The sequence below is a fragment of the Berghia stephanieae genome, chromosome 8 (genome assembly GCF_034508935.2).
Source record: "Berghia stephanieae isolate SIO BIC M18660-M18661 chromosome 8, UCSD_Bste_1.3, whole genome shotgun sequence".
NCBI classification, from domain to species: domain Eukaryota; kingdom Metazoa; phylum Mollusca; class Gastropoda; order Nudibranchia; family Aeolidiidae; genus Berghia; species Berghia stephanieae.
This window is the reverse complement of record NC_088367.1, coordinates 16,408,970-16,421,824: the sequence shown is the minus strand read 5'-3', so window position 1 is coordinate 16,421,824 and position 12,855 is coordinate 16,408,970. Positions and strand designations below refer to the sequence as shown.

At 35.0% G+C, this 12,855-nt stretch overlaps 1 protein-coding gene across 3 annotated transcripts in view; it reads left to right on the top strand.

Moving 5' to 3' along the window:
- Nucleotides 1–1,791: 1,791 nt before the first annotated feature.
- The window catches only part of LOC144978260 (CD9 antigen-like), a 55,887-nt gene continuing 44,823 nt past the window's right edge, over nt 1,792–12,855 (top strand). Inside the window, exon 1 of one of the 3 annotated variants that reach the window (XM_078924106.1) lies at nt 1,792–2,524. In XM_078924106.1, coding sequence (XP_078780232.1) covers nt 2,459–2,524 — 66 coding nt within the window. In that variant the 5' untranslated portion in view covers nt 1,792–2,458. The remainder of the gene's footprint in view (nt 2,525–12,855) is intronic. The other 2 variants (XM_078924104.1, XM_078924105.1) reach the window with 2 other exon arrangements.

Genomic DNA, 12,855 nt, shown 5'->3' with positions numbered 1-12,855 from the left:
TGTAACTAAATGACAAATTGCCATATTTATGGACAATAAAGATCTATTATTATTATTATTATATTATTATTATTATTATTATTATTATTATTATTATTATTATTATTATTATTATTATTATTATTATTATTATTATTATTATTATTATTATTATAACTTGATAGTATCAAGAGAGATTTAAAATTACGCCATCCTTTTTTGTTGCGGATGTCCTAGAATTGTGTAGAATCGATTACAATTAAACTAGAAATGAAAGCCAAATGTCAAATTAATTAGATTCATAAGTCCGATGTCACGTCGCCCAGAAACGGCGGCCATCGTGGTTCTAAACAAAGAAAATCGGTACTTTTTATTCTTCATTCTGGCTAGAACTTTTCATATGTCTTGTGATCAGAATGTGTAAAAGTCAAAGCATGATCAGATTTATAATGTTTTGTTTTCCTCTGGATACGCTTTTATGCTCGTCGGAGAAATATTTCATAAGGGTATCCGCCATTATTCCGATAGTTTAGACCCAGTTACTAAGTTACCATGCGTCATTACGAGGGAAATGACGTTACGACTGTTGAAGCTTATTAAGGATTGAGCATTACGACCTAGCATATTTTCTTGGTATTCATTTGAGTCAAGAGTTATAAGAATTTCGCATACATTAAAAAAAAGTTTGGAAGTTACTCGTATATCAGTCTGTAAAAAAATAGTTTTATGATTTTTAGATTTGCCAGTAGCTAAATCTGTGCCCAATGATAAACAGCAGCACGGAACAAGGTTGATCCCCAACCCGATTTCTTTAAAAATAATAGATGTTGTTTGCTTTATTTTTTTTTTGTGTTTTTTTTTTTTACTAATTGTTTAATTTCCCTCCTCCCCTCCCCCTTTAATTAAAAAAAAAAATGTTACAGATTTTATAATAAAGAATTAAGGAAACACAACTCTTGTATTACTACTATGTTAGAATTTAAATATTGGATTACGTTCCTTTAACATGCTAACACCGATGTCCACCTATTTTCAGGTCCTATCACCCAATTCATTGTCGGCTCAATGTTGTAATGGAAATCTTTAATAGATGGCACAAAGTATTGTGATTACACAAATTATGTTGAACTAGGCCCGTTCTGATGTCAGATCTGTATATAGGATACACATATACATGTTTGTATTTTATTTTTTGTTTGTTTTTAATAATTGAAATGACCTTCTTTGATATATCTTTACGACAACCAATAACACTTGATGAATATTTTGTATAGGGTAAGATGCCCTGTATGCATTATGAAATAAAGTAGTATTTTACTGTTTAACGAATTGATAATCTGGTAGACTTAGTAACCTAGACTTCACCCATAGAAATCTGTGGTTTCATCAAGCATAAAGTCGTGCTGCCAGGATGGATATTTCTGGACTAAACCGAGGCCAGGGCTGAGGAACAGTAAGAGGAAATGACATTTTTTATCATGACATATTTTTCAGAGATGAAATGATTGGATTTGAAAATAATAGCAAGTATAATGAAATCATAAATTGCAGATTTAAATTCTAGCCCCATGCCCGCGCTAAAAGGTTCATTGTGCATGTAAACCTCCCGGTAGGCTTCACCTTTCAATGTATAATTCTGAATAAACCAGCGACATCTATATGAAGTCCTAGAAATAAACCAAGGCCTCCTATAGTGTGACTATAGGAGGCCTTGAATAAACCCATTAATAATAGTACTAAATGTAATATATTACCCTCTCATTCTCCGAGTGTATCGTCCGGGATTGATGACATGAAACAGACTACCATTTTAGGCTTTAAAAAAATGTAAAGGCTTTGTTGGTCAGAACTTTTGGCAGCTGTGTTTCCGTTTTGTTTGTTCTTTGTATTTTATTTTATTTATTTATTTATTTTTACGGAGATGGGCATTTTCATTTTGAAAATGTCAATTTCATTTTATTTTTCAAAAACAATCTTAGTCTATTCAAATTTTTGTTTATGAAAATCGAAAAGTTTTTAAAGGGAGTCAGCGTGTTAGTAGTGTTTGGACACGCGAGGTTCTATTTAGCTACTTTGAAGTCGACAGTGATGGAACTTTGGCCATCTGGCAGCCCTGATTCCCTGTATGTGTTTGCCGTTTGCCCGTGTGTCTGTGTGTGCTCTCTCTCAACTCACTCTCAACTCTCATCTCAACACACTTGTAGTTTTGTCCTGTGTCGAAAGTCGCTCGAGCCTTGGGGCAACAAAAATAAGGAAGAAGGTAAAGACGAACCGAGGGCACAACAATTCATTTGAAAAACAAGTTTGTCACAAAGGAGTACGTTTTTTTCCACAGTCTCAGGAATCAAACTTTGATTCAAAGGATATTTCTTCAATCATAGTTTTAAACTTCGACTTTTCTCGGATTTACTGTGATTTTTACCCACTCATTTTGAATTCATTCTTCGGATAGAAAAAGAATTCCAAGCTGTCGACAAAAATGGCATTGGGAAGTTGTTATTCTTGCATCAAATATTTGATGTTCGCATTCAATTTCGTGTTTTGGGTGAGTGATTCCGTTTATTTTTTTTTATTTTTTTTATTTTTAAAGAATTAATGCATTTTTTCCACGGCGTTATGCGTCGCTCTGGCTCTGTTAGTGTTAGAGCGATACTCTTAGCTAAGGTCGTGCTTGGTATCGCTCAGAAAAATTCTCACTGATTGTATTTATCTATCTAGATACTCTTGTAAGTTTACTCTAGTGACAACAATGTCCACTACCATAATAATGATAAAACTTGATAAAAGAATTCTGATAAACATGATAATGCCAAATAAAGAAATAAAGAATGAAAAAAAGAAAAGAAAAATAGTATGAAGAAATCGTAAGAAAGATTGTCTACTGCAATATTTATCTACTCAACCAAGATTTATTTTTTAAAATACCGAACCTTTCATTTAGAATTTGATAGAGGAATAGAGGCAGAGGTCTTTCGTTTGTTTGAAGGTTGACCTTATGCAGTCTGATGACAATCAATGACAATATTTATCTGGCTTTCATTTAACAATCAAAAATTTATCTATCTAGCTAAATGAAGTGATTTTTTTTTTTTACATATCACTATAACATTAACATATATATAGTATAGGCTACTCTACTAACCGCCACTTGTAACGCACGGTTTTTGAATATTCCTTTTTTGGTTCAGATGTGTGAGAACTGAAAACAACTCTCATAAGCCATATTGGCATAATGTTGTTATGGTAAACAATGTAAATAAGTGTCCAATAAGGAATTAATTTTGTGTGAAATGTCTTTAAATCTATTGCAACAGAGCACATTGAGAGCTTTGTAACTGTAATTTTCTTTTTCTCTTGTTAAAAACACCAGCTCAGTTTCAATATAAAGCCATAAAATTTGTTCCTGTACTTATTTTATTTTAAAGTTTCAGTGTCATTGTGAAAAATTCAAAATCGGTATAACGATGAAATTCTTGAAACATCAGTTATTCCCTTCTTCCAGGATCACGCTAAAATGAGCCACTTTCAGTGGGATAATGCCTGTCCTCATGCAACCATGAGACAACAATATTTGGAGCAAAGAACTCTGACAATTAGATTTTCTCCAATAGAACATTGTGGGATTATCTGAAATGTAAGATTGATGGTCTTATACCAAGGTCCAAAAACCTATCAACCTATAAAAGTTATTAGTTGGAAGACTTTCTGTGACTTTTTCTTTCTGAGTTAAGTTTATTAATTAAAATTAACAAACCATAAATAGCTTCAAATAGTTAGTAATTTAGTTATTTATTTTAAGAAATTTTAAGATCAGAAATTAAAAATCACTTTATAGATACAAACGACTGACTTATATATTTAAATAGCTTGTGCAGTTACAAATATTTAAATTGCTTGTGTGTTAAAAGTGGCGGCTAGTATAGTATAGCTAATTTTATTAAATGACTATACATTTAATTAGATTTCATGATTTCATTTCCATTCATTTTGCTTTAATCTGGTTAGTTTTTTGATATATAATCTGGTTAGAGTTAAAGTCATGAAAATTGGAACCAATCAGGTACTTTGGCCTGTGAGATCTTCTTGAAATCTGAATATTCCCATATTCGTGTTTAAATCACCAAAGTGGCATAGCTGAATTGGAACGTCTCATGTAGTTCCATATCTGAAGCAGACGTCGGAGGTCATCTTCCGCCAAGCTGATCTATCTCTTGCCAATTCTATTAAAGCAGCGCCACCTTTCTCAGCTTCATCTGTCCAAGTTCTTATCCCTTTCAAATACGTTATTCTTTGTCTTCCTCTTATTCTTTTTCCATTCATCTTTCCAGTCAAGGCGAGTATTTCCAAACCAGGGTGGCGGATAATGTGTCCTAAAAATTCCATTTGGCGTTTGATGATTTTTGTTATCAGTGATCTTTTTCTGTTTGGAACGTACTCGCTGTTAAAGTGAAACATGTGCGTTTTCTTGCTGGCCCATTGCATGTCTGTTCACCCAGCCGTATGGATAGCTGGGCATCTTTTGAGATGTGGAATGGAATAGATTGCTACTTTGAGAGAGATCTTCAATTGCAATACCATAAGATTGACATTCCTGTCATTATATGTTCTGTTTAAGTTATTTTTGATTAATTGATTTCTTTGAATATGTTTCATTGTATAATTTATATTTTGTGTGGGGTGGGGAATGATATGATTTTTTATGGTATCAAGTCAAACAGTCCAGTAGATGACACGTGTGTTGGCATGATGTTATAATAAAAAATATAAATAAGTTTTCTTTCAATTAGAATTGGTAGTTTTGATAATTGTTTTTATGTGTTTGTCTCCGTAAGATCCATGTGTGCCCTTCTCCATAATTGGCTTCCTGTTTTATGTTTATATATGTACTCGCTAGAAATGGGAATGCTAATTTCTAATATACAAATGATAAAAGGATAATTGTGACCTTCTGTCTTCAATGGGTATTATGTCGAGATGAAGTAGTAGCTGGAAACTGTATTTTAAACAGCCACATATATATGAAAGTTTGGTTAATTTCCATTCATTACGGTGGACAATGAATACAATTGCTAAAATCTCAATTCCATATTTTTTTATAATTTTATATCTTAATTCACTTTTCTGGGTCCGATTCATCCAGACATAATATTGTTTTGAGATGGCGGGTCACGGTTGCTAAGCCTTGTACATACTCAATCTAAATTATTTGGGCAAAGCATGTAGGGCTCTAACCCAGTTGCTTTGTTCTTTTACCTGATTGTTTTGTTATTTTTTGTTGTTTTTTTTGTTTATCAAATTTGGTGACGAATAGGATGACTAAGATTGTTAACATAATGAAGTATCTAATGACAAGTTACTCTTTGGGAAACTCATCATGTTTCATGTTTCTTTGTTTTTATTAGATTTGGAAATCAGTAGTTTGAAATTGGCCTCATTGATCACCTTTTTTTTTTGGCATTAATTCTTTCTCACATTGTCTTCCCCCCCCCTCTCTCTCTCTCTCTCTCTCTCTCTCTCTCTCTCTCTCTCTCATTTTGGGCATGCAGTCAATTTCGCTTTCATCTTGTTTATTTTCTATCAATGTTTTTTTTTTCTTTTTGGCCAGTCGTAAACATCAGCCAACCTTCTCACTCTGATTAAAGAAAAAAACTGATTATGATTCATGTCTCATTCATCTACATGTGCTCTTGTGTCGTTTGTGTATGATTTCATAACAACTAATCCTCCCCCTTCTTCATCTTGATATCTACCTTGTATCTCCATCTCCTTGTGTTTTGTTATTTTCTCCTAAAACGTTGTATTCCTTACTCATGTCAGTCGCCATCCTTGAAATGTTTAATTTTTTTTTGGTAATGGTCTCCTTTATCTCCCATCTCTCTAACTAACTAACTCTCTCTCTCTCTCTCTCTCTCTCTCTCTCTCTCTCTCTCTCTCTCTCTCTCTCTCTCTCTCTCTCTCTCTCTCTCTCTCTCTCTCTGTATATATATATATATATATATATATATATATATGTGTGTGTGTGTGTGTGTGTGTGTGTTTGACTATATCTATCTATTTATCTGTCAGTCTATCTAGCTGTTATACATGTACACTCAGAACGCAACCTTACCAGTGGCCTTCTGTGACATAATCATTTATTTTGCGTCAGTGACCAAATAAACATGACGCATAGTGCTGTGATTTTTCATACTTCGGCTATACGACCAAGCCTCTCATATTATAGCCTCTTTGATTGCCTGAATACTGACCACAGCAGTCATTCTGTCATACACTGAGCAAATACTTTTTCTTCTTCTCATTTTGGCATGGAAAACTTGTACTTCATAATAATATGGCAACAGGTTAAGATAACTATCAAATTGTAAAAATGTTTTATTGCAAGGGCGAGACTTTAAACAAGTCCCAGATTTAAAAGACAATGTTACAGGTTTTATAGCTTACTCCATAGCGGAGTAGTTTATATTTTTCTTTTTCAAAATGAAAAAAAAAAGTGTTTTGGAAGTGTAAGACGCTACAAGCGTTGCTACATACAATGATTGCAACCCCATCTCATTTATTTGCGTCACAGTTTGTCTTCACTAGTTTGTCAAGTCCAACTGTTTGTATTTAAACTCCCTTGGAATTTCGTCTCTCGTTTGCCGGGTTGCTCAACTTGCACTTGCCAAAATGAGTTTTTCATATAATATGAGAAACAATCATGAAACGGATTGGATGTTTTAACTGGACTGGAGAAGTTTTTTAAAGATAATAAATATTTTACAGCTACCATCTTCTCTTTAAATATTTTTAAAAAGGAGTAATAAAGTGACTAAACATTGCTCTACTGCGTAGACAAGGAAGTGGGGTGAGAGTATAGCAGTGACAACTATAGCAGTGACTACTATAGCAGGTAATGGTGTATACAAAATGATTTCATGTGAAAGGAACTAAATAATGTCATGTTACGGAATGGACAAAAGCTTAGTTTTACTTTGTGAGAGAAGACGCATTCGGTGTTAGTGATTTTTAGTTTCTAATTCTCTTAAAATGGCTTAAGAAATGCCAGTCCGAAAAACGCTGTTCCTTTTATGACGGTTCAGGTACAAACACTATACCGAATACCGAAGAAATTGCACTGTAAGCAGGGCGGGCAGGTAGACGCACTCACTTTAATTTCCCCATCAAACCTTTCTCTCGGTGGGCTGCTGATACTGTTCGACACTAAAAATTACCGTAGGTAATTTTGGAGTGATGGAGAGAATGAAATGAAGGTATACATTCGAGGTATGATGGATGGATGGCTAGTGCAGATGGTGAAGTAAACGTGTGATGGATTGATGATGGCATGGAATATGTGCGAGGGGTGAATGGATGGGTTCGTCGTATGGTGGACAGAATGAGCGAATGTAATATAATACAGTCAATTTGGTGATGAGATGTACTTGTATTTGTGCTTTTTATGTACATATATTTATTGTATGTAACATTTATTTGCGGGGACATTGCGATGCGCTGCGGTCTTTGCCCAGACAATTGGATCACGATTTGATATTTCTATATTTTGTACTGTACGAAATGGAAATTTTGCAATGTGGCCTATTTGGGGAATGAGTGAGTGCGGTATTGTAAAACCCACTGAACATGGTGAACCGTTGGAATGCACTATATTTGTTTATTTACTTATTTATAATATTTTAATGTATTCATTCATTCATTCATTCATTCATTCATTCATTCATTCATTCATTCATTCAGGAGTATGCTGGATGGGTAGAGAATAATGTGAAAGCTGGTGGTGATTAAACAATATGGGTGAATGTGAGTCAAGTTTTGTGTGTGTGTGTATGGATTGTGAGATTGTGTGTGTGTATGAAAGAGAGAGAGAGAGAGAGAGAGAGAGAGAGAGAGAGAGAGAGAGAGAGAGAGAGAGAGAGAGAGAGAGAGAGAGGTGGGGTTAGAAGCATTTTTAAAATGATAAAATGGAGCTTTAATCTTGAATTGCAAAATCCGGTTAGATCATTGATATCCATTCATCTGGATTCATCTGGTTTGTGATAGATTGAGAGAGAGAGAGAGAGAGAGAGAGAGAGAGAGAGAGAGAGAGAGAGAGAGAGAGAGAGAGAGGTGGGTGTGATAGATTGAGAGAGAGAGAGAGAGGTGGGATGAGGATGTAAGATGTTTGGGTGATTACATAATTGCATCTTCATACTATAATTTTATGACGTTTATTGTGGTACTCATTATAATGCTCCAACCCCCCCCCCCCCCCAACACACACCTTTTTCTTTGGGAGGGGGGGGGGGGTTGAACACGTTTTTTGTTATGTTTTTTTACAAATTAAATACTTAATTACACCATACAACGCGGTCATCATAGGAAAGAAGAAATTAATTTCGTTGTCATAAAATGTCGCGCCACAATCCTCTGACTTGGGAGATATGATTTTTCACTTGTTTGGGAAGGAATATAAAAGTCTTCGTTTGAGTATATTTTTGAGATAACACGTGGGCCAGATCTTTAAATAACCAATTTGCTTGACATATATGCCTCTCGCTTCGTAGTCAATCGACTGTGATGTCTCGGCTGCTTTCACCAATTTTCCTGTGAAGTCCTTCCGGCGTACGTAGACGATCTACTGTCCTAGTTCTCAAACATTTCGAGGTCGTAGGTGGATGAGAAGAATAAGAAATAATTATGTCTTAGGGAGCGTTCACATATTACGTCATCAAAAATTTGCGCTTTTTAGACCCCCCCCCCCCTCCCCCAAGTCATCACTTGTCATCATTGACCTGACCCCCCCCCCCCCAACAGATGATGACGTCATCTAATTTAATAAAAACTAAAAGATAACTTTAATTTCACAATATTTATTATTCGTTTTTCAAACCATAAACATTGATTATCAACGTTTGATAAAACACATTCAGACATTTTATTAATTTCAGAAACTGTTGATAATTTATGTTTTACGATACAACGGGGACATGAAATTTAAATTTGCAAAGATAAAATCTAACAAACATTATTTAAATTAGGCTACTTGGTGCAGGTGCTATTAAAAAAAAATTCAGAAAGTGTAATTTAAAATAGTATAGGAGGCAAATTATTTTATAGCATATTAGTCTTTTAGTGGAATGAATTTCTGTTTCAATTTCCAAACATAAAATTAATTGATTCAAAAATGTTTCTGCCTTGGACCTCTGGCAATGTACTATAAATAGTATCATCAATTTCATCTTCATCGTCATCATTTTCTCCCATTTGCTGTTCTTCATGTATGCCGCATTTTCGTGAATGGTCTTTCATTGCTGTGATCGAGGAGTGATACAATGAACATTTAGGGCAAGTTCGCCTTTTGAGAAGTGATACCCCTTTCCCATTTTGTTTCTTGAGAGATGGGCAATACTCATCATAGCAATTTATCTTTAGCTGTTTTGAAAGGAACAAACTTTGAAATAGGCTTAATTTGCCTATGTTTTGATGACATCATCTTGGGTCTGACCCCCCCCCCCCCCCATGTCAACACATGTCAACATTTGGTAGACCCCCCCCTCCCCCCCTAGCTGATGACGTAATATGTGAACGCTCCCTTAGCACGGGATCGAACTAGGTCAAACTGCACTGGAAAGCCGCCGATTGGTGTTTGCACGCCATGTATAAACATACTACAGTGTATAACTGAATCCTCCCCGTAATCTGGATTACTCTCGGGTCGCTTACCTGCTGCCACAGATGTCATACGTCTATGCCTGCTGCCGACTATGATTGAGGGTTCTACTAAGATTCGAGTGTCATAATCTGACAAAACAGTTCTTTTTTTTTTCCCTTTATTTTGGCGATATTTTTTTTTTTAAACTGAGATCTCTAGGTTTGAGAATTTTTGATACATGTACTTGCATGGTCGCCTTGATTTGAAATGAAAATTTGTTGGCTAAGGTAAATTAAAAAAAAAAAATGTTTGTCAGTGTGCGGCTTGAATTGTGTTACATGTTTGGAAAATGCGTGTGTGTAATTTACATCTATTTCCCATTTGAACCAATTCCCCTTTGTCTTACCTTTTCTTGGGTGCTCTAATTGTAATTCTAGAACTTTTAACTAACCCATTTTCTTCCTTTTTACTGGCGCTGATATGACCTTAATGTGTTGCAAGCTCCGTAAAACACTTAAAATCAAAAACAAAAAACGAAGCGAACTTTCTTTCTATATCACGTGTTGTAATGTTCCGTCAAAGCAATCCACTATTGAAAGTCCGGTTTTCATGAAATGGAATAAATAACCGTAACAGACCTGTCTACTTGAAAATTTAAACATTCGTAATTTTTAGGGTATAAAAATTGTAGCGCTATAGTTAACTTTAAAAAAATCAATTTGTTCTCACAAGGATTTAATGATTGCACTTCAAAATCCTTACATTTTTATAGCCTGGAATGAATCAACGTTCATTTTCAATAAGTTTTAATGACGAGTAGATGCTCAGAAGGTTATGGAATAGGAGCTAAAATTTTGTAATTTTATGAATTTTTCGTAATTGTATTAGGGAGATCTGTCGTAAGGCTACTTTCTATTTGCTTGATGTGGACAGATTGGTGTATTTACAATATATTAATGCTTCATGTATGGTCTTATTCATTTTTTTTTTTTCAAATTCTTGTAACTCGAATTTATATCTTCTTCTCATTTTTGTCTAATCTTATTTATTTATTTATTTATAATATTTATAATATTTATTTATTTGTCCTTGTTTCATTGCATGAATTACGTTGCCGGCGTGTCGTGATGTTGAATGTTCATAAAATATTTTGTCATGTTTATTTTTATCATGGATGATTGACAAGTTATGAATTCCGTGCTGGGTTTATGAATATGAAGTATAAGGTTTTGAGAGAGAGAGAGAGAGAGAGAGAGAGAGAGAGAGAGAGAGAGAGAGAGAGAGAGAGAGAGAGAGAGAGAGAGGGGGGGGATGATGAATAAAATTGTCCTTTTTTTTTCATACATTCAATCACATATATTTCGCATGCCCATTCGAGGGGCAGCGTGGCTCAGCAGTACTGTCTTTGCTTTCTACCTGGAAAGGTACCGAGTTCGATTACCCGCTGCAAGTCACCTCGCCCTAGCTCAATTTGCGGCGCTGCATTGCGGCTGACGCCTGGGTTATTCCAGTCTTCCCTTGTAACAAATGGGGGAAAAAAGGGACACAGGGAATTCTATTATTTATTTTTATACAGGGGTAAGGTAAGGGGTTGTGGCAAAAGACCCCAAAAACTTAAGCTTTTATATAGCTCAATATCCACTTAATGTGCTCAAAGCGCTTTACAAGGGGTCCCTAACTAACAGTAACATTTATGATAAAGAACGAGACATGATGCCTGTTAAGCGATATTACTAAATTTTTTTTCCGACAGAGATAACACTGTTAACGACCAGGTACTCATTTTCCACCTGAGTATGGTGAGAGAGTGTGAGTAAAGAGCCTTTTTGAAGGACTCAACTATGCGCCGAGCGAGGCTCGAACTCAGGACCTTCCGATCCGAAAGCGAGCGTCATACCACTAGACCACATAGCCGCACAAGAAAAGATAAATGATTGAAAGTAGGTATGAAGTGGCTCGTAGATTTTTTATTTTTTTTTTGTTTGTTTTAAATGACACTGGATCTAGATATATAGCATATTTTTAGTTAAGTGGAAGGACTTCACTGAGGCAAAAACAATCTGCTTGTTGTGGACGGCTATATATAGAACACCAAAAGATAACCCCGGGCTTGTGGAAGTCAATAATTGGATGACTGTGTATACAAGGCCACCGCCACCCATCCTTAATTGGGCATATTCCGAAATGTCGGTGTCTATTTTTAGACATTATCTTTCACACATCAAGATTATAGAGTTTTACTGGGGAAAAGGGTCGCAATCTTCTTTTTCTACGAATATACTTTCCTAAGGTGTTCTGACTACCATGAAAAAGCTTTTTTCCATTTTTTATTTTGTGGTTGTGTTAAACGGACAATTGCTTGCCACTCTTTTGATAGGAGTCTAGTTTTAATGGGCATCGCCACCCTATCTCCGAAGGAAAAACAAGCGATTTTATCGGGATTAATGACAGTCCATTTGCTCAGAAGTCCAGTGCTCTTTCAATTGAACTTTTGGGGACAAATATTGTTATTGTTGTTGTTTTGTTGTTGTTGTTGTTGTTGTTGTTGTTGTTGTTGTTGTTGTTGTTATTATTATTATTATTTTCATCATCATCATCATCATCATCATCATCATCATCATCATCATCATTATATCTTTAGATAAAAATATGAAAAGGTGTGTATGAAAGGGATTTTTTGTTGTTGTTGGTTTGTATTTTTTCTGCTTTGTCTGGCACTGTTTCATATACATCTTTTAGGATTGGATTTAAGGATTCACTGCTTTTCGTGTTTTGTCAATGTCTCTCTCTCTGCCTCTCTCTCTCTCTCTCTCTCTCTCTCTCTCTCTCTCTCTCTCTCTCTCTCTCTCTCTCTCTTCTCTTCTTTTTCTCAGTCTATCTATCTTCTCTCTATTTATTTGTTTATCTATCTATCTATTTATCTCACTCACATATACACAAACACACACAGACACACACACACACACACACACACAAACACACATCCAGGGACTTCATAGGAATATTATGAGAAGATTGGGTTTCTTTTTAACTATACTTATTTTTTCTCTCTCATTTACTTGGTCAAATCCGTAGACCAAGACATGTTCCTCTGCACAGGAAAACATTTATAGCAATGCGACACGGGCTTCATTGGACCTTACTGCCGAAAGATCATAAATTTAGTACATATATTATATGAAGAGAATAAACACAGTTCCTTATTAAAATATAAAACTTTTTTTTTTTTTACAAGAATCATAATCCCT